This window comes from Copadichromis virginalis, linkage group LG19, assembly GCF_057382275.1.
Source record: "Copadichromis virginalis isolate Kocher_CV1m ecotype Utaka linkage group LG19, C_Virginalis_male_GT1.1, whole genome shotgun sequence".
Classification (NCBI taxonomy): Eukaryota; Metazoa; Chordata; class Actinopteri; order Cichliformes; family Cichlidae; genus Copadichromis; species Copadichromis virginalis.
This window is the reverse complement of record NC_140636.1, coordinates 33,182,322-33,209,130: the sequence shown is the minus strand read 5'-3', so window position 1 is coordinate 33,209,130 and position 26,809 is coordinate 33,182,322. Positions and strand designations below refer to the sequence as shown.

At 40.1% G+C, this 26,809-nt stretch overlaps 2 protein-coding genes and 1 long non-coding RNA gene across 4 annotated transcripts; 1 reads left to right on the top strand and 2 right to left on the bottom strand.

The window, feature by feature from the left end:
- Positions 1–206: 206 nt before the first annotated feature.
- On the bottom strand, positions 207–21,719 carry ubr1 (ubiquitin protein ligase E3 component n-recognin 1). The gene is made up of 47 exons (XM_085442515.1): positions 21,643–21,719; positions 19,087–19,343; positions 16,932–17,010; positions 16,433–16,543; positions 13,848–13,975; positions 13,625–13,763; positions 13,465–13,527; positions 13,254–13,377; positions 12,259–12,366; positions 11,885–11,973; positions 11,703–11,801; positions 10,796–10,953; positions 10,611–10,710; positions 10,335–10,463; positions 10,049–10,229; positions 9,914–9,966; positions 9,689–9,799; positions 9,538–9,603; positions 9,333–9,434; positions 9,189–9,252; positions 8,972–9,096; positions 8,823–8,875; positions 8,631–8,733; positions 8,504–8,552; positions 8,252–8,406; positions 8,069–8,168; positions 7,881–7,984; positions 7,686–7,766; positions 7,430–7,611; positions 7,114–7,322; positions 6,929–7,028; positions 6,683–6,835; positions 6,487–6,587; positions 6,001–6,100; positions 5,497–5,645; positions 5,359–5,414; positions 5,181–5,277; positions 5,036–5,103; positions 4,588–4,735; positions 4,363–4,450; positions 3,855–3,991; positions 3,649–3,757; positions 3,508–3,564; positions 3,343–3,420; positions 3,091–3,261; positions 2,865–2,966; positions 207–2,280 (listed from the first exon to the last, which is right to left on the bottom strand). Exons 1-47 carry the CDS (start codon positions 21,685–21,687, stop codon positions 2,139–2,141), a joined length of 5,223 nt encoding a protein of 1,740 aa, XP_085298641.1. The 5' UTR covers positions 21,688–21,719; the 3' UTR covers positions 207–2,138.
- Positions 21,720–21,787: 68 nt separating this feature from the next.
- Positions 21,788–26,759, top strand: atxn3 (ataxin 3). 2 transcript variants are annotated; one of them, XM_085442518.1, is made up of 11 exons: positions 21,788–21,881; positions 22,390–22,554; positions 22,657–22,701; positions 22,808–22,893; positions 22,976–23,042; positions 23,120–23,207; positions 23,285–23,414; positions 23,552–23,715; positions 23,924–24,080; positions 24,197–24,261; positions 24,372–26,759. In XM_085442518.1, the coding sequence occupies exons 1-11, from the start codon at positions 21,858–21,860 to the stop codon at positions 24,422–24,424; spliced, it is 1,044 nt and encodes a 347-aa protein (XP_085298644.1). In that variant the 5' UTR covers positions 21,788–21,857; the 3' UTR covers positions 24,425–26,759. The 2 variants fall into 2 exon arrangements, with proteins under 2 accessions (XP_085298644.1, XP_085298643.1); XM_085442517.1 differs by having other exon boundaries at positions 23,549–23,715.
- Positions 23,153–23,573, bottom strand: LOC146686574 (uncharacterized). The gene is made up of 2 exons (XR_014916950.1): positions 23,517–23,573; positions 23,153–23,429 (listed from the first exon to the last, which is right to left on the bottom strand). It is a non-coding gene; the product is annotated as an uncharacterized LOC146686574 (long non-coding RNA).
- Positions 26,760–26,809: the final 50 nt, after the last annotated feature.

The window sequence follows — 26,809 nt, the reverse complement described above, 5'->3', positions numbered from 1 at the left end:
CCATGTTCTCCTCAGTATAACAAAGCCACCACATTTCCTCACTTTAAATTCCTTTAATTTGTCACCAGTCTGCATACATTTCTATTATTTTTCTGTAAGATTACTTGTGCTTTAATCTACTGTTTACAAATGACATCTGTTGCCTGTGTAACATGTGGTTTTTGCAAAAAAAAGACTCTGTACACCCGTCAGTTGCAACACTGGAATCAAAATGTACTTATATTTATTATTTGATGAAGACAACTATGGGTTAGAAGTTCAAGCACCTGTTCTTGTTTCCCATGATTTCATCTGAGCATGCCAGAAAACCCACTCAGAAGTTTGATTTACAGCAAGAAAAGCGAAAGCTCACAAATTACATTTCACAATTAAAGATCTGTAGTGACTAGTTTGTGTTTAGACTAGTAGTACCAATATTGGATCTTTTGTGTGCCCTTTTCCCTGAGTTGCCTAACTGCATTAGCAAAGTTGTTACAAGGATAGCGAATATTAAACAGTACTTTGTTTTCACATAAGTAGCTCAGCAGACAGAAATCCATGAGAAATTCTTAACTACTTTTTTTTAATTTTAGAATATTTAAGCCACTGCTACGATTCTCTCGTGCCTCAGCAATGTCACCAGGTTTTAATGCTCAAATATAAACTTTGCTGGGATGAGCTACAAAAAGTTTGACAATAAACTGTCCACTTGAGGACTTTGAATTCTGAAAAGAAGCCTTGCTGATGTGATCTGCTCTTCCTTCCTTTCTCCAACAACAAAACTGGGAAGTCACTTATTATAGCAAGAATACGTTTTTGTTGTCCTTTTCTTAAAAGAATGAACAGTTCGAGTGCAACTTCAGAATAACCGTTTAAAGCAGTTAACTTTAATCGAGAGCACATTCCTTTTTACAATGATTTATTCTAATCTTGGACACTACTGTTGTTGGGTCTGTTGTTGTTTTTAAACCCCATTCAGAGCTATGGAACAGACTACCTACAGATTGTCTTGTGTCTTTATTTCCACAGCTTGGAAATCATGAAGTCAAACAACACAACAACAAAAAAGGAAGAAATTATATATTCACACATTTGCTAAGTGAAATGACAGAAATAAAATGGAGTACCTGAAACCATACACTGGGATTTAAAAAAAGATTTTTTTCCTCTTAAATAAAACACTGCAATTGATCATTGACAACTAAAACTCAGATAATGTAGAGTCAACATCAAATGATAAAGGTTGACAATGTGTCGCACAACAGGTCATCCAATTATTTTTGATTACAAGCTTAATAAAGCTTAATAAAACTTTTTTTCTAAAAGCAATCTTGCAATATCATATTGTATTTGAATTCCCTCTATATAATTAATTTCACAATTCTGAAGGTAAGTAAGCACAGATGTGAGAGTTATGTAACTATAAGAATGGCTGAAATTCAGAAAACTGGTGCATCTAAGGACAGGATATGAGGAAGTCACTGAGACAGATTCCCGTATACTTTTCTGAGAATACTCAATCTGTTTGAAGCAATCTTGAAAATGATGTTTATTCTATATACGTTTTGCCCATTATACATGTGTCTATTTATAAGTAAAGGTGTCAGTAGGTTAAGGTTTAATTATTTGAGGAATTCTACATAATAAAGGGTCAAAGGCAAAAATGGATAGGATCTCCGAAAAAGGCTAAAGTTTTCCACATGAATGTGCTTGGAAACCACATCTTTGAACAATTATAACTTATCACAAATCATAAGTTCTAACACAAAGAGAGAGAACGCAGAAAATTCACAGCATCATTAAGAAAAAAAACACATGAAGTGATAACAGAAACGTGTTAGTGTGTGTCTGATGCTCTTCTTTATTTGAATGAGCTTCTTTGCAAATAACATTACTCTGGGAGAAACTCATCCTCACAGCAGACAATCAAACTGAAACAAGGCGACTTGGGATTAATCAACAACAATCACCCTCTATCCATTTTGACTGCCCCCCCCCACTCTCTCTGGATTCCAAAGGTGACTCATTTATGATGAAACAGGCTTTTCTGATTACAGAAGGGTTTGGGTTGATTGCTTGTGTGTGTCGTGTGCGTGCATGTGTCTTGGGAGCACAGGGGCCGTGCTCGGTATCGGCCGGTCACACAGCTGGAGCAGTCATCACAACATCTGCCACTCAAAAGCAAACATAACGTTGACCACCTCCAGGCTGCGGGCGATTTCTTCCAGGATGCAGTGCTGCTGCCACAGCTGGTTTAGCTTCCTGTAACGCTCTGGGCAAAGGTGCAACGGATTACCCCGTCTAAAACACAGAGAAACAAATGCATTCAAGGGTTTCTCAAACCCAGTATTTCACTGGTATGACAAAAAAAATGTAGTCATACTTCGTAGCTGTGTAAACCACTTCTTTATGTCATAAAAAAAACTTAATGCTTATGCAAATCTGAAAGTGCATGAAGGTAGTATTATAGGTTAAAGCTGCCCAGGTGTTGGGCTTGAACTGCAAGTTGCTCATCGGGGTCTACTGTGAGAATGTGCTATCACTGTGCGATCAAGTTTTGATCAGCACATAATTATGAATTTGAGATCTGCAACAAAGCTCAAATAAATGCATTTTTGTAGTCTACAATGGCAACAGTTTTAGCTTCAACATTCAAGTCTACAAGTGACACCAAAGTTTCAATTACATTAGCCACAGTATTGCTGTACATTGCCCCTACGAGCAACATCATCCATCTACCTTTTCATAGATGGCACAAGCTGTAAAAATTGTCTGACAAAGCCAAACAGCTGACCTTGAGTACATCCTCCAGTCTGTATTATATAGTAGAGTTTAAGTCTAAAAATACAGAAGTAATACTACAAATAAACTGAATAGGTTCTTACCCAAGATGAGGATCAGTCTCCCCATAATCATCCAAGTACGGAGCGGGATACGTGCTCCCTCGAGTCCGACTGGCCATCAGCACAATTTCACACTCTCTTATCCTGTTATCATTAAACAAAATGTGATTCAGTTAGAAAAAAAAAAAAAGTAAACCCAAAAGACAAACTAATTCTGGGCTTGAAATACAATTCTACTAATGTAAAATGTGCCGTGTGACTGATTAACCTGAGGAACATCCCCACTCCTGCTCCACAGGTCGCAGCGTGGGCAGTGCAAGCCCCCACGTCCTCCCCTTCCAGCTGACTGAGACAACAGGAGCTCTGAGAGCACAGCATAGCCCCACAAAAGAGACATAAAGTCGGATGCTTCCTCTCATCATCGGTGGATTTTGGACACCTGAGGACATGATGCAGACGAGTGAGAAAGGATGGACAGAAGAGAACTAGAAGATGTCAAATGAGAGGACTCCTTACTTACTTGAAATAGCTGGCTTGATTGAGGAGAGTACTGTAATCTTCAGGAAGTTCAATCAATCGATTCCTTTTCCTGGGGTATCTGTTGAAAGAGTGAGTTTATTGGCCAACTGTAGGGTTTCAATAAAACTAAAATCTATGTTGAAATAATAAAAGACCCAAAGTCTACCTGACTGTCTGGATTTTGCCTTTCAGGGCTTTGGTTACAACTGGGCTCCCACACCACCTAAGAAATAACAAGAAATAATAAGTTACAAAACTACTGACTTCACTGGGAACTAGTGTAAGATGCAATAGTGTTTTCTCCGACCTCTGAAGCAGTGGACTAACAGTTTCTCTGTGATCGTGGAAAAGCTGAAACACATTGGAGGGTAGTGCCAGGTAACTGCATAGTGCCTCCATCTGTTCTTGAGAATCAACTGCACAAGACATAAAATGTCAGCATGAATGCACAAAACTTCCTCTTCTGAATTCCAAAATGCAATAAAATTCTGACACTACTACACTGAAACCTACCAGAAATGCTAAAAAGCTCCTCTGGAGGAGGTACTCCTGTAAGGCAATTGAAAAAGAGAGCAGCACAACGCAAGAATGGTGCAATTCCTGTCTTCACTCTTTCTACTAAAGAGCTGCCAGAAACATCTGGAAGGAGCCTGATGAGAAAACCACAAAATAAGCTGTCAAATATCTGAGAATTCACCATGAAAAAGGCTGAAACTAAGTATTTGTTCCCATTATAAACAGGTAATAGCCATTCTTGTCAAATTATGAGTTAAAAATATTTATCCAACTCTGACGGTCTTACTGTCCAATACATCAAAACCTCCTGACACCTGCCACAAATGCATTTTTGTGACTAATAGCAGACATTTAAATTATAAATTAGCATTAAGAAAGGAGATTCGTTTTTGCTTAAGTTTAGTGGCTGTCAAAGTTTTTTCTTTTTTTGATGTCCATAAAAAATATGTATGGAAAAATACAATCATGCTAATGTGCTTTAAGCAGGTGTTTGAAAAACACTCACCTTCCCGTGTGTTGTGACACTGCAGAGTACAACTCTGCTGCTGCTCTCTCCTCCTTCGTCTCCTGTCCATCCCCTGCTGCAGGGACGTCTGCACAAACAAACCAATTATTTAATCATCATAATCACTCCAATTATCTCTTACTACTGGCTAGCTCCCTAAGTGGTAGCTAACAGTGGTGTTATTAGATCACATTATTTTGGGGGCGGGGGTCTGTGATTTTGTACCTGCAGAAGACAAGAGGATCTGCAGCACATGAGCCATGGTCACCAAATGCAAGATATGCAGGTGATTGTATGCAGCGCTGACAGCAGATGGCTGTAAGTCTACAGTCTCCTCTTGATAAAGCGAGGGTATCGATAGCACCAATCCAACCTGACAAAACATCCAAGCGTTATAAAACCATCACACACCTGTTTCTTAAAGACATAATCTCTTCAATTTTAGTAAAAATTCAGAGGGTTGTCTATAGTTTCTCAATCAACAGAAAATAAAATCTCCACCATCATGTTTCCTCTTTACAGTCTTACATCTTCTGGAGTTCATGTTCATTTTCAATTGGAATCTGTTTTTATTGCACTTAACATAATACATTTATTGTATTAATCTAATGTATTAGCATGAAGCATTTGCTCAGACTAATATGTAAGAGCAGTTTCTTTCAGAGACACCTACCAGAAGATGGAACAAATCCACCTCTAGAAGAGAAGGTGTGTTCTTTCTGCTCATGACTGGTAACAAGACTGAGAAGAGAGAAAGGACAGTTAAACTACACAGTCACAAGTCTAACCAGCCTGAAGTTTCTCTGATGACCACATACCTCCCAACATATCAGTGAAGTGCCTTTGGATGACTGCCTGAGAGCTCTTAAGTCCCTGCGTTGCTGAAAACTGAACAATGGCCTTCATGCCTGCAAGCTAAAAGAGAAGCATTTCACACAACTTTCACAGAAACCCCCTACACTAAAAGAACTACATCAATTGTTCACTACTGAGTACCTGTCTGTTCTGTAAGGACCCAAATAGCGGCTTGCCCTCCTGCTCCAGTATGTTTTCTGTGAAGATTTGCAATTTTAAGACCTGCGCACATGAATACATGCAAAGGAAAGGAGTGACAAAAGCCAACAGATGCAGTACCTATGGCCTGAATAGTGAAGGCACATGTGTTCCAGGCCATAATGGAAACACGGGGGCACAGCTCATTGGGCGCAGTCTTCAGTCCAACCCTGTGGACTGTGGTGGCGCACACAACCAGCATCTCTGTAATGCTGTCTGAAAACTTTCTCCTAGAAACAACAAACAGCACAAAATTTAGAAAAGAAAATAACAAGCGCACCATTTTAAACTTTACTTTATGTGCAAAGTGCACGTTTCTGTTACTTATACTGTTCAAACCCATTTGACATATACTTGACATAATTTGTATGGATCAATCTATTCACCTTGGAGGACAGGTCAAAGGTCATATGTCATATTGGTGAATAGAAGACAAATTTTAATGGATTTTTAACAGCTTTATAAGAATTGATTTGAGCTAAGTGTTTACAGACAGAAAGAGTGACGCACTTGCATGCACACAAAAGCTACCAAAAGCAAAACCTCCTTGGCAGAGGTAATAAAGGCAGAGAGAGGTGCACTCACGATTCTTGCACTCCATAGCTCAGAATAGATCTAAAGTCTGGTTGGCCCTCGCCACACAGCCCAGTGCTACCATTACTACTACTGCCTTCTGTGTTACGGTCTGCAAGAAAAAAAGCAGGAGAGAACAATCATCGGTTGCACTGTGTGGTGTGTTATTAGAGGTTCACGAATAACAAGAAAAACGTATGCAAGCCAAGACTACTCCGTAGTGGCTTCTAGTAAAATCCAGACTGTGTGCAAATTAAAACACCTTCTGCAGCTGTTTTCCTGCAAGCATTCAACTCCTCACCAAATAAAGCCAATTTTTCCTATTACTCTGGTTCACATCAACACACTAAGAGCATATCAACATCTTACTCACATGTGAATATGGCAGGTGTTACACATCGAAATGTGGACTTTTGTTCATTGGTGGATCAGTTTTACATGTGTGACACTACAAACCAGTATAGTGTGCGATAACTGTATTCTGGGTTCTATTCTTACCATTATCCTGAGCGATTGACTGGAGTCCTTTAATCCTAGCAGAGAGGATCTGGATCCAACGAGGCAGCGTCAAATGCTCTCCAATTATCGCTGCGTTTTCACTACACACAGAAAACAAACATGCAAATGACTTCTTTACATTTGCACAGATAATCAAAGCACTGCAGACTGGCTGGGAGTAAGAGGATGGGCTTACTAGTCAAATGTGAGGGGTTCTAATGGGATCAGAGGTACCACAGTATTGCACAGAGACTTGCACAAGGGGCACAAGTACTCTCCATTCTCCAGATCAATGATCAATTCAGCATGGAGCCGGTTCCTGGTTGTATTTTGGACTGCCTCATAGTATCTGTTAAAAAAGAGGAAATGACACCTGTACGTGAGTTACACCGAACTTTAGTTAAGAGGCAAAATTAGTCAAATTTGTTCCCTAGTGACTTACTTTTGCCAACACGTGGCATGCATGACATGTCCGCAGCTGCCAGTGTGGGTCCCCACAGCCAGATCCGGAGACATAAAGAGGGGATATGATGTTCCCGGCCCTTTAAGTGATAACCACAAGACAACGTATAAGTTAAATCTGAATCTCACAAAGTAAAATAATATGATCAGTGAATGGAGCCTGACCATCTGCTCTGCTGCTTGGTATCTTTCCTCTGCACTGTGTCAGCACTGTGGACCTCTGGACACAAGCAGCGAGTCCCATGGCTGGAGCCTGAGCCATCACCTCCTGCTCCTCCTGGCAAAGAATGCAGGTCAGTACCTCCCTGTCAGCCGGAGTGGACCCTCGGTGAGGCCCAACAGCTACGCATAGCTCCCTCTGCTCCGTGGCACAGCTGGAGAAATAAATCAAACTACATTAGGTGAAAATTATTTCGTTTAAACCCTCACTTTTAAGTCATTGAAATACAACTACGAGGTGTTATGGAAAGGCTGTACTCACTCCCCAGTGGACGCTACAGTTTCTCCCTGTGTTCCACTTTCAGGCATGTTGTCATACAGCATCTTATTTGACTCAATAAAGTTCTTTTGCATTGCTGACATCTGGGCCATTATCTTCTGTCGGTGGAGCTTAGCCGCCTCTGCCTTCCTTTTCCGCTCTGCTTTTTCTTTGTCCTGAGCACTCTGGATCAACAAAACCAGAAGTCAGAATGATTTAACTCAAAGATATATTTTAAGTCACTTAAGTTTTAGTTTACCTCTTCTGGCTTGGCTGTTTCCATGCTCATGGACACTGTTGGACTGGAGTTCTCTCTAAGGCACTTGACAACCTCAAACATCTAGAAGAAAAACAGTGTTATAAAATTATAAAACTGTCCTGTCCTGAAACATGATAACTACTGATTTAACATTATGTAACAATATCTTTAATGAATAGTAAGTGAATAGCCTACCTGTAGAACCCATTTAATCATGTCTTTTTGCGCTTCCAGAGAAGGCAAAGTCTTAATCTTGGACAACAAGAGGAACACTGACTTGCCATGTTCTGCACCCATTACTGAAAAAGAGGAACAGGGATTTTACTTCTCAAAAAGTAATTACACGATTTCAAAGAGACAACAAAGCTCATTTTTCCACTCACAACGAGCCTTTAGGCTGAAATCAAAGGTCACTTCCTCCGCAGTGACATCCTCAAGCTGTGATTTCTCTTCTAGCAATGCCTGGCCAATCAGGTGCAGCGCCTGTGTGATAAAGGAGTTAATTTTGTTGCTACATTTGTATTGAGAAATAGGGTAGATCTCGGGAGGGAAAATGTAATTTGTACCCTCTGGATCATGGCTTCCGTCCAGTGTGTTGGCCGGTCTTCTGCAGCTCTCTGCAGGACGTTTCTCAGGATGTGGACCATTATGTCACAGCAGAGGAGTTGCACTATATAAGAAAAGTCTGAACAAAAGGCTGGGGGCACCGGCGGACGAAGAGCTGAGCACAGACACAAGCGGGGGCAATGTTATTAGAGCCGATGAAATTACCAACCAATCTCCAGAGACATTTGGTGACAGAGTGGAGGGTCAGTCACCTTTATCATTGCCCTCCTGAGCTCTCCTTTTCTTCTGAGACTCTTCTGCCTGAAAGAAGTGTAATATAACCAATTAACCAAATATAGTCAACAGACACTGTCAATTTAATTGAAGGCGCTGGTCTACCTTGCTATGCTGGGATCTTGAGTAATGGTAGAAGAATGGGTTGAACTCTACTAGATGTTCTTTTTTCACTTCGTATAACCCATGTCCCGACACTCCTGGTTTTCTAAAAGCAAAAACCGAACACAGAGATTACGAACTCGTGAAATTTACTATTAAGGCAAAACTCAATCTGTTTTCTGGGGGTTTACATACTTAAAAGTGGCAACTTTGGTGATAACTGTCTCCAAGCCTGTTTCATGGCTTTCCTAGAAAGAAAAAACATCACCTTTGTCATTTATCCTCCCAACTAAACACCACAAAATGAAACATATAATTCAGAAATGAATCTTTTTGAAGCATACGTTCTCTGGCAGGGCTTTGACCAGGCTACTATGAGCCATGGGCTCAATGCACAGCAGGTGGATAACCTCCCTCATTGTCACATCCTCTTTGGTCAACTGACTGATCCCGGGGACATAGCGCTCACCTGAAGAGACAGCACTGTTCAGATACTTTTTTAGGTTTTTTAACTGAATTAAGAAATATCTCAATTTGATCAGGAGACTTTTGACAGTTTACCAATGATGGCGATCAGCAGGTAGAGCATCTCTTCTGTTAAACGGTTCCACTGCGTCAACTCGTCCTGTAAAAGAAGCTGCGTTTCATTAACACGTTTGGTGGCACGACGTTTTTTTACTGGATGATTATTCATGTGGAGCTTGCCTGGTCTTTGCTTGAACAACTTCTATTAAAATAATCAAAGAGCTCAAATCTCAACAAGACCAGAATGAGGAAGTGGTTGGGGTCCATTTTGGAAGCAGCTATCTGTAATAGAAATGATGAGGGACGTATGACATCATCACGCCGTTTGCATTTCAAACATTAAAAACTGGCATTAAAGAAGTGTTAATGCCCGACTGACACCAACCTGAAGCATGACTATATCCTTATCGTACATCTCGTCCCTGCACTTTACATCCTGGTAGTAGTACACCTGTTTATGTGAAAGTATTTATTAGGTGGAGAAGAAAGACAACAGAAAATAAAAAAGCACTGTGCGTCCAAAGGCTCTAGTGTACCTGGCTCACCAGCGAAAGCCCATTTCTCCGCCACATTTCAGCCGAGACCTGTGCAGCCAGCACAAAGCAGCGCAGAGGATGCTCTGCCAGCTCTGTGAAATCATAGGTTGCCTGTAATGACAGAAAGACTTCGATCTCTAACAAACAACGCATGAGGAGCAGCAGTACCTCACCTATCAGCTGTCACTAAGACTACAAATCATCACATTTTCTCATGTCACTTACAGGATTTTCCAGGCGCTCAATTGCGCCAGTTCCACACAGGAGTACATACAAGCCTATGAATCACAATGTACACATGAGTAAGTCCACAGCATACAAAAAAAAATCACTGCAAGTCTTAAATACTACTTCTCCTACCAGCCAATAGTCTGGAGATGGGCAGATGTATGCTGACAGGCTCCCGTGAGACTTTATATGGACGGGCATGGAGGATGTGTTTGCACATATAGTAATCAGTGGCGTCCCTGTGGAAGGGCTGGTTATTGCACTGCTTCAGAACTGTGTGGCACTCCTTAAATGCAAGCAGCAAAATCTCATCCTAAGAGGGAAGACAAAGGCAATAAGTGAGTACAACGTTCGCTCTCCTCCACATAAGCAGATTAAAAATTTAAAGATATCACAGTTATGCTTCAAGAAAACTCACATCAGAGGAACACCAGTCCTGAAACATAGCAAGAATATGGCGGAGCTGAATCTGCAAAGTAAAGCCAGCTTCCCATTCTGGCTCCACAGCAATGTGTTGGCCAAGCTGTCGCTTCACCTCCTCCATACCCTGGTGTAGAAAGCGAAGGATTCATTAAATATCCAGAGTGTCTAGTTGTCTTAAAGTAATGTAACACTACCAATATTACATGATACATATTTAAAGACAGACATTGCATATATTTACAAAATGACACAGTGTGAGGACCATTTGTACCTGCATGCATTTAAGAAGACCAAGAAAGACTCTGAACCCCTTCAAGAACTGCCCCCGAAGCTCTTCGGTCCATATTGAGGGTTTACTGATCAGAATATACCTGTGTGGCAAAGATTAGTGACATCTTACATAAAAGGCCATAAACAGCAAGGTATAAAGAACAAGGTGTTGCCTTCTTTAATCACCTGAGGTCGTGGAAGATGACTTGGATGCGTGAAAACTTGTCTGAGTTGTAGCCCAGGAAGACGAAGCGATTGTTATCATCTAGATGTTCGCGAAGCAGTTCCATGACGGTATCAACTATCACCTTAATCACATTGCACTCTTCGATCAGCTGTCTGGCCTATTGGAAGAACACAAATGTAAAAGAAAGCATGGAATATAGGTTAAGGGTTACAACACATACTGTTCAATATTTTAATTACACATACATACATGGCATCCAACACTTAAACCACTATGACAAGATACAGAAATGGAAAAGTGCATGTAAGGGCACATATCAAACTGATTTGTCCAACTTCACCAAACTTAAATGGCCTCCTCAGTCTCCAGACCTCAATCTTTGGGATGTGTTGGAACAGGAGATTCATATCTGATTTAATGGCTAGAGTAGGGACTACTGTGGTTACATCTGATAAGTCGACCACAATTTGGATTTAGAGCCAGACCTAAATCCAATTTGTGTGTCTCTAACCCATCTCCCTCTTCTTTCTCTCTTCCTCCCCTCACACTGAACCATCACGAGTTGTCTGACTGTTGGGGTTTCTCTGTAACATTGTTGGGTCTGAACAGTACAATATAAAGGTGCTGTTGTTTGATTTGGCGCTATATAAATGAAACTGAATGAAAACAGATACTTTAGAACAACCTGCAGAGAGCCATTTTCAGCATATATCACACACATATGGATGTTTGCCAGTGTTAATCCTTGAAATCATTCCTGCTAAACAAAGGCTAAACAAAGGTTACTAAAGGTTCACTTTTTTTTTTCCACCGGAAACGTGAATATTTAATTGGTGTGTTTAAAAAGGATGTGTACTATATTTACATGCAGTATCATATGACTTCTGGCATTGAAACAACACTCACTAGTGTGGGAACAGTGAAGATCTGAACAGACAGAGCTGTGATGGATATATTCCTCTCATGGTCATCATTGATGAAGTCCTTCTGCAGCTGCTTATAGTGCTGAAGAGACAATGATGAGGAACATATTAGTGGAATGGGAAAAAAAATGCAAAACAGTTTACATTTTAAAATGTTTTACTTACCTTTGTAAACTCAATCGCAAAAAGCCTCTTGCATTCAGTATCCATTAGCATGCTGCAGAAAATCAGCTCGTGCACTATCTTGCGAGCTCCTGGAGGAAATAAGAAAAAAAATGTGTTCAACAGAATCATAGTGAGGCTCAGGCTCAAGCTCTACACTACTGTCTGCAAATTAAACCATAAATAGCATCATCTGTAAGTGACTGGTAAGTGTGAGAGGCTGCAGGAGCTTGAATGGAATATATGACAGCACAACAAATACAGTGGCATAACACTTAAAAGGCATTGTTGATGAATAACCTGTTTAATATTTTTTCTTTTTTTAATAAGAACACCTCCTAAAGTCCATTAATTAGTGTGGGCTGAGGCCTGCTTACCTTTGAACATCCTGGCATCATGCAACATGAGTCTGCTAATGAGGCAAGGTCGATCTCTGTCCACGTCTGGCTGTAGCGCCACCTGACAGAAGGCTTGCCTGAAACCCACTGCACAAAACAGATTACCAGTCATACAGCTGTACATGTACAACAGGCAGTTTTCATGTGTCAGCACAGGGTAAACACAGCTGTTTCTGATAACATGAATCATGGCCCTGTTCCCGTTAAACTGGCCAGGCCACGTGTGTTTTTCATGTGCACCCACTGCACTGGCTGTGACACAGTAAACAGACTGTAATTAATTTATCTGTGACACTTGTGTGTTACCCTGCTATGACAAGCCAAAATGGCCATGTTGAAAAAGACCTATTTAGACATCTGCGAGCAATCTTTGCAGATCTAGGACATAATGTACGTGAGTGGTCTCCACTGTTGCCGACATTTATGCTTGTCCTGGTACAATGCATGTTAATTACTGTGTAGTCATGTCCCGGTGTTTTATGTACAGAGCCAGCAAATAGAAATAAATAAATAAAAATTAAATGCTGGGATGTTTTTCCTCCTGGGTCCCCGCTCTTTGTTGTGGTCAGTGTTCTAGTTTTTCCACTTCTCTGTACATTCCCTAACTCTGATCGTCCATTCTGATCATTTCAGCATTCTAATTCCAGGAAGGTGGTTACATTTGTGAAACCTTATATATGATGCTATGATTATTATATCTGATGCTATGACTATTTACCCTTAAACTGAGGAGATGATTGCTATTCTCTCACTGATGAATTCAAAAAACGCAGCACAAAAGTAGCTGGAAATGCACTGGAGGAATTGACTGTGCTGAACAGGACAATCGTAAGAGTTGCAGGTTCTTGGGAGGTGTATGTACGTTACAGCGTAGATTTCCCACCGAGGCATAAATCAGGCGTCGGGTGTACATATTCTGACTAAAAAGACACATTTAAAAAGTAACGCTAACAAGTTTGTGTGATGTAGATTACCTGAGTAACTTATTATTTTCTGCAACCAGGAGCCGAGGTGCAGAGCAAAAGTTTGATGAGCCATTACTACTGAGTGAAGGATCTCCACACGCAGTGGCTGCTGGGAAATTTGCACTGAGTTTGCCTGCAAAACAACAGAGAAAATATTTATGAAATGCAAAACTGAAAAGCGATAACATATTCCCAAGCTTAGCAGTGGGATCGTGTTTACCCTGATACGTTCTTGCGCTTGCTGGCAGGAGGTAAGGCTTCCTCTCTTTACTGCCCGCCGACCCTGCGTCCAACAGTTGACAATAATTATATCAAGTGCCTCCATTTAAATTCACAGTCATTTAAATTAAACCTTTCAGGTAAACAACCTAAAGAAATACCTCTTTATCAATGAGCGTTGTGTGTGTCTGTGCTTCAGCTAGATCACAGTTAACCGACCGCTGCAGGGTGTAGATCACATGGTCGTACGAGTGATGCTCATCGTTGTAGAGAACACAGTAATATGTATTGTCTTTAATCCTGTATGGATGAAGAAATACTCTGTCAAACTTAAGCAGAGTCTTTGAAGTTCAGATTATATTTTGGAAACTTGACAGGTTGTACCGAGGCTGAAGTTCAGCTGGCAGCTCAAAGTTCTCCTCCCACACCAAAAAATCTGTGACATAGTGCAGCAATATCCGGAACAGCTTCTCGGCACGTCCGTATAACTCCAGGTCCAGCACGCAATCATCCTACCCAAAATGAAAAAGCATAACGGAGGATTCAAAAATTCACATCTTAATTTAAACAATTAAAAAAATTTGGCACATTGCAGAGATGTGTAACTATAGTAAAAATGCATCATTTTACAGGTCAACACTGACAGTGGCAGAGAACAAAAACAAACAATAACTTCACACAAACAAAAGTGAACATGACATGGAATAACCATTATTAATTCCTCATTTCCTGTGTCTTACTGGGTATGGTCTAAATATTTGTCTTAATTAAAGCCAAGCAAGCAGCTGGTCTGGTAACATTAATATCAAATCCCCTGAGGACAAACATTTCACATAGCAGCACAGCATTTCCTCCAAATGTCCAATGTCTAATACGCTAACCAAACAAACGATACAGTGAGTTTATCTTGACGTTACATCACTGTGTGAGAGCAAACACTAGAATCTACTGTAATCTAACCAACAAGAGATCTGGATGGAAAAGAACACAAGGTTTTCATTAGAGATGGCACGATACCACTTTTTTATGTCCGATACCGATACCGATATCATAAATTTGGATATCTGCCGATACCGATATGAATCCGTTATAGTGTTTTTTAATCAACAAAACTGTTTTTTAAAATATCTTGCTGCATTTTGCAAGTCTGCAAGTTCATACTCAAGTTTAAAACAACAACTACACTAAAGCTATTCTGTTATACCTGTATACAAAAAAAATATTTCATAGTTCAGCAATACTGATCAATCTAATAAACTTAGACCTACACCATCCTCCCTATTCTGGTATTTTAAAGAGTACTTAGCGTAAATATTAAGCAACCTAACTAATAGGGTTCCAACTCCCAGCAACAACAAAAATAAATAAATAAAAAATAGGGAACCACCCCTCACGCTCCACCTCATGATGCTTAATCGACGTAATCAACCTTAATTTGATGCAGTGTGAAAAAAATGCACAGAAATAAATTATTTTTCAAGAAATATTAAATAGATTCAACATCTTTCTTCAACAGAATTGCAGACTGCACAGATGGTACCTTCCCAAAGGAAAAAGTACTATAGCTTACTAGGGTATATATTAGACTTAATAGTCACTATATACAGTAATGGACTTCTATTCATTTTACATCAAATTAAAACTTTGGGTGTCAGATAATTATTTATTAAAAGCTCGACATTTTAAATGAGAATAAGAAAGAAAAGTATGTCTTTGTGCCCCCTTTTCCCAGTTAATGCCCTATCGGCCCCCCTGGCTAAACTTTGCTAGATCCGCCCCTGCACAGTTACCAGCCGTCAGCTACATAGAAAAAGATCCTGGTGTAGAAAGTAATATTTAATAAATTCTAACAACAGCTTATCAAGCTTAAACGTGCTGCTGTTGTTCAGCCGCTGGTTTCCTCTTTCTGGTGCAAAGTGGACCAAAAACAAACCAGAGAGACGGACTCGCCACAGAAAAGCCGATCAGCTGATCATTTAAGCAGTTTCACGATTGAAGTAGCAGCCGGAGAGCGAGAGGCAGTCGCTTGTTAAGCTTAACGCGGGAATGCTTTACAAACATTCAGAGATGGACTTACACACTTGCTTTACTTCTCTCGGGGATAACTTTGTCGGAGATGAAATGCCGGGTTGCTAGCAAAGCTCCAAATGCTATCCAGACCACCACAGGTCCCGCATGCCACAGCCGCTCTATCACGTGATGCACACTGCTCCGACGTGCTAACGTTCTGAGGTGAGTTACGGCGTGTTGCAAGTTTTGTGAGGTGCTTTCGTGATATTTAATGGATCGGATTACATTTTTTATTTTTCTCCGATATCCGATCCAGTAATTTAGGTCAGTATCGGACCGATACCGATACGTAATATCGGATCGGTCCATCTCTAGTTTTCATGTCCAAAGCAGATGTGCTGCTATGGTAATGTGATTTGTTGAGCACAGGTTCAGATCTGATGTAAAGAGCACAAAGCACCCAGCCAGATCGAGGCCAGGGATGCGCGTTTCTGCGAGGAGAAGCACCTGCTGTTTACGGAAGAAAGAAAAAGCGCAGTGCTGTCAAACAGTATGTCTACTCAAAGCCCCTGAGCATGACGGTAAGCACAAACGCTGTGATCAGCAAAGAAAGGCCTGACAAACAACAGCTGCCAGCAAAATCAGCAGCCTTTTGTAGGAGACGCTGTGAACTGAATAAATCTCCAAACAGTTGTGCAGAATTAAAGGCTGCTCTTAACTAGACTCACCCACTGCTGTTTTCCACTAGTTTCAATTTAACATCTCTTAAATTTATATTTTAGATGATTTTCCCGGTAACTTTTTTTTCTTTTTAATTCACAGAGTCAAACCTACCACCAAGAGAGCAGCAACCAGCACTAAGATGGGAAAATAAGCATTCTGGGGTCACTGACACAGAATGGGACAAGTACACCCACCCCTCCTCCACTTCCTTCTTTCTGCTGTATTACGCAACTCACCGTTACCATGGCATTGGCTGCCCCTGGGTCATGTTTGGAGCAATAAGGGCCAATCTTCCAGGCTTCTACATCTCCACAATCACAGAACCCCCCGCCTGATGATGCATGCATCTGGAAAAAAAAGCATATCAGTGATGAGTGCATGTGATTAACAGACACACGCAATTGCAATTTCTTTAAACATGTCCTTTAGTTATGCAACACTGAGGTTCCAACATATATGACAAAGATCAAAGACGATATCCTATAATTTAGAAAGGGTATAGATAGAAATAGGATTGCACACTGTGCACACTGTGCAGAGAAGTGAATCACTTAAGAGTGGTGACTGACAATGACAAAGCATGGAAACAGTAGTAAGAAAAGGGGGAGGGAGTCCTGTTACAGATTAGAACTCCAGGGATGAGTGACTTCCATTCATTCAAAGGTTGGTACAGACACCGTCCACTAAAAACTGCTGGAATCCATTAAAAATATAAACATTTATACTAACACCAACCTTGTAGCGATGGCTTTTGTGAACACTATCCTGGAAGCAGTCCATGCACAGGACACAAGTGGGATCTATCGCACAATCCCTGCAAGAAGTGGAAGACATGTATTTTTTTACTTGGCAGAAAAACAAAAGTCTAACACTAAAGAGTGCTATACTCTAGGTCAGGTGTGTCAAACATACAGTGGGGCAAAAAAGTATTTAGTCAGCCACCGATTGTGCAAGTTCCCCCACCTAAAATGATGACAGAGGTCAGTAATTTGCACCAGAGGTACACTTCAACTGTGAGAGACAGAATGTGAAAAAAAAAAACATGAATCCACATGGTAGGATTTGTAAAGAATTTATTCGTAAATCAGGGTGGAAAATAAGTATTTGGTCAATAACAAAAATACAACTCAATACTTTGTAACATAACCTTTGTTGGCAATAACAGAGGTCAAACGTTTACTATAGGTCTTTACCAGGTTTGCACACACAGTAGCTGGTATTTTGGCCCATTCCTCCATGCAGATCTTCTCGAGAGCAGTGATGTTTTGGGGCTGTCACCGAGCAACACGGACTTTCAACTCCCGCCACAGATTTTCTATGGGGTTGAGGTCTGGAGACTGGCTAGGCCACTCCAGGACTTTCAAATGCTTCTTACGGAGCCACTCCTTTGTTGCCCGGGCGGTGTGTTTTGGATCATTGTCATGTTGGAAGACCCAGCCTCGTTTCATCTTCAAAGTTCTCACTGATGGAAGGAGGTTTTGGCTCAAAATCTCACGATACATGGCCCCATTCATTCTGTCCTTAACACGGATCAGTCGTCCTGTCCCCTTGGCAGAAAAACAGCCCCATAGCATGATGTTTCCACCCCCATGCTTCACAGTAGGTATGGTGTTCTTGGGATGCAACTCAGTATTCTTCTTCCTCCAAACACGACGAGTTGAGTTTATACCAAAAAGTTCTACTTTGGTTTCATCTGACCACATGACATTCTCCCAATCCTCTGCTGTATCATCCATGTGCTCTCTGGCAAACTTCAGACGGGCCTGGACATGCACTGGCTTCAGCAGCGGAACACGTCTGGCACTGCGGGATTTGATTCCCTGCCGTTGTAGTGTGTTACTGATGGTGACCTTTGTTACTTTGGTCCCAGCTCTCTGCAGGTCATTCACCAGGTCCCCCCGTGTGGTTCTGGGATCTTTGCTCACCGTTCTCATGATCATTTTGACCCCACGGGATGAGATCTTGCGTGGAGCCCCAGATCGAGGGAGATTATCAGTGGTCTTGTATGTCTTCCATTTTCTGATGATTGCTCCCACAGTTGATTTTTTCACACCAAGCTGCTTGCCTATTGTAGATTCACTCTTCCCAGTCTGGTGCAGGTCTACAATACTTTTCCTGGTGTCCTTCGAAAGCTCTTTGGTCTTGGCCATGGCGGCGTTTGGAGTCTGACTGTTTGAGGCTGTGGACAGGTGTCTTTTATACAGATGATGAGTTCAAACAGGTGCCATTCATACAGGTAACGAGTGGGGGACAGAAAAGCTTCTTACAGAAGACGTTACAGGTCTGTGAGAGCCAGAGATTTTCCTTGTTTGAGGTGACCAAATACTTATTTTCCACCCTGATTTACGAATAAATTCTTTACAAATCCTACCATGTGGATTCATGGATTTTTTTTTCACATTCTGTCTCTCACAGTTGAAGTGTACCTCTGGTGCAAATTACTGACCTCTGTCATCATTTTAAGTGGGGGAACTTGCACAATCGGTGGCTGACTAAATACTTTTTTGCCCCACTGTAAGGCACAGGGGCCAAAATCGGCCAGGCAAACAAACCAATCCGGCCCACTGGACAACTTCGTTTTATAGCTTTTACTAATGATAATGATAATCTGGGGATTAAATGTGTAATTAAACTTCTTTATACCAATAAAAAGGGGGTCTTTATTTGGTCCGGTCCATTTCAGATCAAAGAAAGTTCTATGTGACCCAAAATGTAAAATGAGTTTGATATAAACTAAGCTGCTTGCCAAGTGTTCTCGCTTTTAGTCATTTACTTTGATATAAACATCTATAGTGCCTATTTTAATTCAGACCCCATAAAATTGAATATTTTACCACAGCTTTCCTGTAGAAACTTAGTAATTACAGGGATTTAGAAGAGCTGTTCAGACCTGCAGGAGTAGACCGTTTCGCCCTCTTTAAACACACGTCCACAGAGGTGGGACGAGGTACTCCCCTCCTTGAGCTTTTCCAAACCCTCTTGAGGATCCTCTCCAAAAAGGAAACACTCCAGAGGGTGCAGGAGACGGCTCTGCATGAGCTCCTCCTCTTCCTGAGGGCTGGAGTCTTTTAGGCAGAAGATCTGAGGCACCTGCTCCTTCAAGTAGGAGAGCAGTGCTGCTCTGCTGTCTGCTGCCTCCTGCCATTCCTGTGAGACAAAAGAGAAGAGCTTTACATCCTTGCTTTCTACCTTCTAACACAAATCTGCATGAACTCGCCATAGTAACGATGTGCAGATAAATGTTTCCTTTTAGTAATGCATTATGCCCAAAAAAACAAATCTTTCTTCTGAGGATCCTGACTTCTTCATGAAGGCAGAAGTGCACACCATGTTAAGTGCCGATAAAAATAAAAAATAAAAAAAAAAGGTTAGATCTAGATTAATCCATATTTAGTAATTGATGACTAATTTTTTCAGTCCTCGATTTGTAATGCAACTGTAGACTCTACATTAGCCTACAAATCTAAATAAACAGCATAGTATAAATAACCTTGTGCTGTGTGATTAATCTGTTCTTCTGCTTGGCCTTCAGCCCAATCATAAAGTAGACCGTATGCAAACAGGAGAGCGCCACGAGGAGCCGTTCGAGTTGCACATGAGATAAAACGGTTTGTTTAATTCACATGAAGGGTAGAATTATATTTCCGTTTGTCAACAGCAGTTGCATTATCATTACTCTGAAGACAAACTGAAGTGGACTAAACATAACTGTTCCTGAGAGGAATTATTTACAGTGGTTTAACTAATCATTCCAGACTTCAGAAGGATGGAATAGACTGGAAATGTGCAAATTTCCATATCAGACAGATGACTTCATTTAAAATGAATGGACTAACGCGAGATGTCAATTGGTCAGCTTTCTTAAACTTTTTTATATATGTGGAAAAATAGTCTCAAATTTTTCTTCTTTTTACAGTTGACAGTGAAAGCAAAAGCTCAAGTTTTCGTTTTAAAAGTAATTCAGCAGTCAGGGAGTGCAACCATTTAGGCATTTAAAATAAGCTTTATATTGAAATTATATTGAAATTGACATTAAACATACTGCTTCTACTTTTTTATTTGCATTGCTTTCCTGCTGTGTGCTTCCAGTGATGTGATTGTTTGCCTACTACTTGTCAACTACACAAGAACAAACATTCATAGGGGACAGATTGATTTTTTTCAACATACATACAAAGACTCAAGCTAAAAACTGAAAAAATAAATAAAAACACTGATATTAATAAAACACATAATTCTGTACACAATTATATTGCTCTTTTCATGGTTACTGACTCACTACACCTTCCTACACTTTATTATTCTAAATTTATTTTGACACAAGGAAAAAAACTGATAAAGCATAGAATAATCTAAATTTATAGGCATAATCTTTCTCTGATTTTCTATAACCATATAACAATAACATTCATTCTTCTGGGCACTGTAATAGTTTCGTCAGAATATCATATAATGTATTGACAGAAAGGATTCTGCCAAAAAATGCCTTCCGGTATTTAAACTGCTGTAAAAGATTTGCTGGCCTTTAGTCTGTCAAACAAATCTCATGAATTATATGAAGTCATTCTGAGTCAGAAAGTATATTCCTGTCACAAGGAATAAAGTGCAACGAGTTTTTTACAATTAACTTATATTTATCTTTTATTCATCCAGGTAAAATTATCATTTAAATTACAAATGTGTAAAAGAGATCTCTTTATACATATTTAGATATAGATAAATAGATATAGATAAGCCCTTCATAAATCCTGTTGACTACAGCCTATTTACCAACAGGAACAAGGATATGACATCGGTAATCTGGTGAGCTGTTCTTCAGTATGATTATTCAATGGTACTGGTGCGTGCAGTGCTTTTGCAGTACTACACTCTTAATGTAGTTACTCAGACTGCACAAGGCATCACATTGTTTTCATATTTGTTGGAGTTGATATAATAAGACTGGATAGACAACATTTCTGAAACAAATCCATCGCTGCTGCTGAGCTCAGTTTCTCTTTCACACTGACCGACATGGCCGATGTTAATGATAGACGTAATGCAGCAAGAGCCCGAGGTTTGAAGACAGCCAGGGCGTTGATGCTGCAAAGTGTGTAAACTCATGGCAACTCATGGACAAAAGCGACTACCAAGATATCACAGGATGCAGCAGACGGAGGAAGACACATGCCGTGTTTTCTCTGTCGTTGGTGTCTACTCAGCCAAGTCTATCGAACCACTGACGCAGGGCAATAAAAATATTGCACTTAACCATTGCATTATTGACGGTAGTTAGGCAGCTAGCCTACAGCTAGCCGCAAGTGCTAGCTTGGGAAGTATGATAGCCTTTCACTGAGTGTTCGAATCGTATTGCTCAGAGGAATTAACACACTACACTTCACTGTTCTGTCCGAGCCCTTCGGTCACTACTGTCAGTTATATTAGCCAACTTAAAAAAAAATCATACCTTGCTGAGCTCTAGTCCGTCTAGGTTTTCCTCACTCTCCGCCATATTCCATTTGCCGTAAAGGAGGAGGTGTCGCTAGGAGACTGTTCTTACGACCAGAACCTTTCGCCGATGCTGGTGCTGTATGAGCCCAGCCACTAGACGGCGCCGGTCGAGATTGCTCCGTACACGGCGGGGCTGGAGGTCAGAGTTGAACGTTTGACAGAAAGCTGAACATGGATTCCATATTTCACGAGAAAGTAAGTTAAAAATATATATCTCAAAGTATTCATGGCCACACTGTTGGTCGTCTTTATTCGGGAATGTTCTGGACTCGTGACTGCACTTTGTTTACCAGGATTATGTAGCTGTTACGATATATGGGGTAATGTTTAGCAGTATTGTTGTCCAGACAGCTAAAATGCTAACTCACTTGCTAATATGAGATGTTGAAAAGTTTCCATTCAGCTTGTAGAATCAACGCAGAAGGCGTCTTTACTTCCGCAGTCGTGTTATTTTTCTCATTTTTAGCAAAAGGATTAACTTAATATAGCAATCTTTTGTTACAGAGGACCAATAAGATCAGTTGTGTTTGTTGTTTACGTAGTTTAGCTAGCTCTGTGTTGGTTCCAGTTACTGATGCGAGAACAAATTATGAAATCGATTATTTCACCTTCATAAAGCTACCAAAGTTGTTGCGGACCCCTTAAAATCATACTGCCGGGTGAGTAACAAAACCATTTAACAATACCGATTCTTAATTTGCAGCAAGAGGGCTCCCTTTGCGCCCAGCACTGTCTTAACAACCTGCTACAAGGAGAGTATTTCACTCCTGTGGATCTATCCTCAATTGCTCATCAGCTCGATGAAGAGGAGAGAATGAGGATGGCAGAGGGAGGTATGGCCAGCGAGGAGTACAGGACCTTCTTACAGGTGATTAGAGACAGAGCGGAAAATAAATACCTCATCAGCATATCTATGGATGTTATGCACAGTTACGTCATTTTTCTTATTGTACTCAATCTATGTTTATAGCAACCATCAGGAAACATGGACGACAGTGGGTTCTTTTCCATACAAGTGAGTTTTAAAAATTCACTCTTTATAAGAACGTATTTCTTTTAATAAGTAAGTTACATTTTGTTTTGTTTTTTTTGTTTTATGATTGTTTTTTGGGTTTTCGTAGGTAATTAGCAATGCTCTTCGAGTGTGGGGCTTGGAGCTAATCCTCTTCAACAGCCGCGAGTACCAGAGCCTGATGATAAATCCAATGTAAAGCTCTCAGTTAGGATTATATTATGTAACAGCAAATTTGTATGTACATTTTAAGTTGATTTTGACTTCAATGTTTCAGAAATGAAAAAGCCTTCATTTGCAACTACAAGGAGCACTGGTTCACTATACGCAAACTTGGACAACAGGTACGAGGTACATGTTTTCATGAATGATATTAATGCAGCTTCCTTTACTAAAGTTTTTCATTCTATTTTCATTCCAGTGGTTTAACTTGAATTCCCTTTTGACTGGACCAGAATTGATATCAGACACCTATCTAGCCCTTTTCCTTGCACAGTTACAACAAGAAGGTATTGAAAAAAACAACTTTCATTCACTTGTTTAGATGTTGCACTACAGAAAAGATTACAGCAATTTATTTGTGCAGGGTATTCCATATTTGTGATCCGAGGAAACCTTCCCGAGTGCGAAGCAGAGCAGATTCTTGGAATCATGAGGGTCCAGCAGCAGCAGCGGCCCAGACTGATTGGAGAAGAGGAGGCCCAGACTAGTTCAGGGTATGTATGTGTAGCCTGTGTGATATGGAGGACCCAGGAGATGCTCATGAAGGAGTCACATACATTTTGTTTTGTACTGCTTAAAAGAAACTTGTGACTTACCTTTGACAACTGATTTAGTTGTTCTCTAACAGCAGCAGGTCAGTTGCTCTGGGCCAATCAGAGATGGCCTTTGGTGTGGAGGATGAAGTTGTGGATGAAGATGAAGAACTGAAGAGAGCTTTAGCACTCAGTAGACAGGACATAGATGTGGAAGATGAAGAAGCTGATCTTCGCAGGGCCATACAGCTCAGTATGCAAGGTACAGTATAGGTCATCTAAAAGTTTAAAAAATGTTGTATTGTTGTAATTGTAGTTTACAAGAAAAGAGACTACAAAATAGCACTGTAAAGTAAAATTTCTATAGTGATAGTTAATTTTTATCTATAAAAAATTCTGATTAGCACTAACATTGCTTTAAGTAATATGCATGCATATGCAGTATGGATATCTATTTTTCCATATTACAGGAGCAGTTATGAGCAACAAGTCTTCAGAGTGTGGAGTGGGAAATGTAAAATCAGGGAGCCAGGCAGCAGGAAGTGCTGCAAGAGAACAGAGAGAAGGCCAGAATGAGACACTTACAGCTGAGGAACTGAGGAAGAGAAGACAAGCCTACTTCGATCGGTAAGTTTAACTAAAACACTCCTGCAATGACAACTGCATATCGCACCTTCTTTTCAAAGTATACCGAGAAAGTATTGCATGGATTTTGATATAAGTCCACTGTGTTTACTGTTCAGGCAGCAGCAACAAACTCAGACAAACATTCCTCAACCAAAAGATACTCAACCAACTGGAAGCTCAGGTCAGCAAATCTTTTTTTTGAATGTAAATATAATACATACTTTGTGATTTATTTAATATTCTACTCAATTTAATGGAATCTAGTAACACAAGCCCACTTGCTTTTACTAGGTTCAGTAAACGCTGGCTCTGAAGGGGACCAACAACCAAAACCCAGCCAGTGAAGTTGTGGAAGGTTTGCCTGTATTGTTTACCAGCTGCCTGGATTGGCAACCCGGTACAGGGTTAGCTTTTCTCCCTCCTCTAACCTTTTGCACATGCGGACCTGAGGACAGTCAGAAGGCTGACAGTTTACCCCTGGTTAGTTCACTGACTATAAAGGCTATAAAGAAGAGGCAGCACTTAATCTGGCTCAGTGAAGTACTGAGATGGGGAAAAGATTGACGAGACTCATGATGCAGTTAATCCAAGTTTGCAATTGCCTTTTTAACCATGGCGCCTTCTCTTTCTATTGTATACACTTTTGTATTCTTTTTTTTGGCTTTTTTTTTGGCTTTGGCTTTGGCTTTTTTGTTTGTTTGTTTGTTTGTGTGAAAAACGGGCTACCCCTGAATATCACAGAAAGGGTGTGTTTTGTTATTTTGTGATGATGACATGTTGACACAGGCATTCTATGAAAGCCATATGAGACCAATGCTTTGGACCATAGATAAAAGCTTTTAAAGCTCTTTTCACCTATGGGATATATAATATTGCTGGCTTCATCAGTATGTTAAAAACGATGCTGTTGTGTCATTCAGAGAAAGGTCACTTTCACATTAATGTTTCTCACTGCTTCATTCAGACATGACCACAACAGAGACACAGAGAAACGCAGTATGCGCGTGATATTTGGCATATTGTCAGCACTGACTCTAGTGAAGTGTCATCATATCCTTGAATATATGTTCTTCAGCTACAGAGCAGGATCTGTGTATGTGTGTGTGTCCTGCATAGTGCTTCAAGATGAGCTGCCCCCACCCTTGCAGACAGGCTTGAGAGAAATCACACTTCTAGATTGGGAGTAGCAAAAATGCATTATGGAAAAATGCTTAAACCTTATTGCAGACATACATCCTGTTGCTCTTTATGGTGTTCTTTAGTTAACTGAGCAAACTTGAAAGATTAAAGAGAGGCACACACGGCTATATTCTCGTGCGTGTGCCTTTCTATTAATGCGACTGCGTGCTGAAAGCTACACATAAATCATACTAAAGCTGACGTATTAAGTTTGCCATTGCATCTTATACAGAAATGTGACCAGGATGCTCAATCAGGCATGGAGTCTGATTTAGATGTCATCAGATTCATTGGAAAGAAGAGGTGTTCTAAAAAGGGGCTAATGACAGTGAGTCCTTTTATAGTAGACTTGAGTGTGTAGAACAAAAAAAAAAAAAAAATATATATATATATATATATATATATATATATATATATATATATATATAAAAATGAAACGTGCACATCACCAGAAAAAAAGATCCTCCTTAAAACCTTTACTACCACTAACATCTGTGGGTTATTTATTCTTTACATCATCGACCTCGATACATGACAGTCTACAGGTGGTCTCCCCAGGCATTTAGAGAGCTGCATATTTTGGATGTCGTGGCTTTATTACTTATAAGTATGCATGTAGGCGTAATGAATAGGTGATTAGGCAAGGCTTACAGACACAATTTAAGGGTGTCTTGTCCTTTTTGATCAGATTGATGAAAAAAAATGTGTAGGACTTTTTGCTGAATCTAAATTGCTTATCACAGATGCATTGTTTTTTCTTATTTTTGTCCCGAATAAGTGGGGAACAAAGAAGCATTGTGTAAACATGAATAGTTCCAGCAGTGTATGATCACACAAGCCAAAATTCTGGCATTTCCAGCCTCGTTTTGTTTTGGGTTTTCTTTTTTTTCTTTTTTTTTGGGGGGGGGTACACGTTAGAAAATCAAAGATTCATTGGTTTCATTTATTTGCTGATTATGACCTTGAAAATGGGGGGGGGGGAAGCAATTTCAATAAATGAAGAAAATGTCAAAAATGTGTCACATCACCTACCCTTTGAGGAAGTGGTTGATTTGACTTATTCTCACTTATTTTTCTCTACAGGACCGTAAAGTCCTGAAAGTGAGAATCTGTCCTTGTGACTACACCAAACTACAGCATTAAAACACTTTACATTCATTCAGAACATCGAACTGACCATTCAGCGCAAATGTGTCTTGATGCCTTCACTAACATGTTAGATGTCATGCAAAGTTTGGCTTATTGTGCTGGATGATTTTTAAGACGATTCCAAGATTTTGTTACCGTTCTGTTTCCTTTGGATCTACTTTTTTTTTTTTTTTTTTAAATGCACTTGTGAAAAATTAGAAAATGTTGGTAGTTGGGTTTTTTTTTTAATTCTTATTTTATTCACTGTGTTCTTAAATTCATTATTTTTGTTATACTTCATGTTAGAACAGCACATTCTTTCATTTAATATATTGGTTCTCATTCCAGGATTAAAGTGAAAATCACTCCCAATGCTTCTCGTGTCTCATTTACTTATCGATTGATTCTTATGGATTCACCTC

Bases quoted from the DNA above. Each gene is read 5' to 3' on its own strand.
- ubr1 (XM_085442515.1), bottom strand. From the start codon at position 21,687: ATGGCGGAGAGTGAGGAAAACCTAGACGGACTAGAGCTCAGCAAG. The intron at 17,011-19,086 runs GTCTGAACAGCT...CACTTCTTGCAG, and splicing joins GAAACGGTCTACTCCTGCAG to GGATTGTGCGATAGATCCCA. The intron at 10,711-10,795 runs GTGATTAAAGAA...TTTGCCACACAG, and splicing joins GTCATCTTCCACGACCTCAG to GTATATTCTGATCAGTAAAC.
- atxn3 (XM_085442517.1), top strand. From the start codon at position 21,858: ATGGATTCCATATTTCACGAGAAA. The intron at 23,716-23,923 runs GTACAGTATAGG...TCCATATTACAG, and splicing joins CATACAGCTCAGTATGCAAG to GAGCAGTTATGAGCAACAAG. The intron at 24,081-24,196 runs GTAAGTTTAACT...TTTACTGTTCAG, and splicing joins AGACAAGCCTACTTCGATCG to GCAGCAGCAACAAACTCAGA.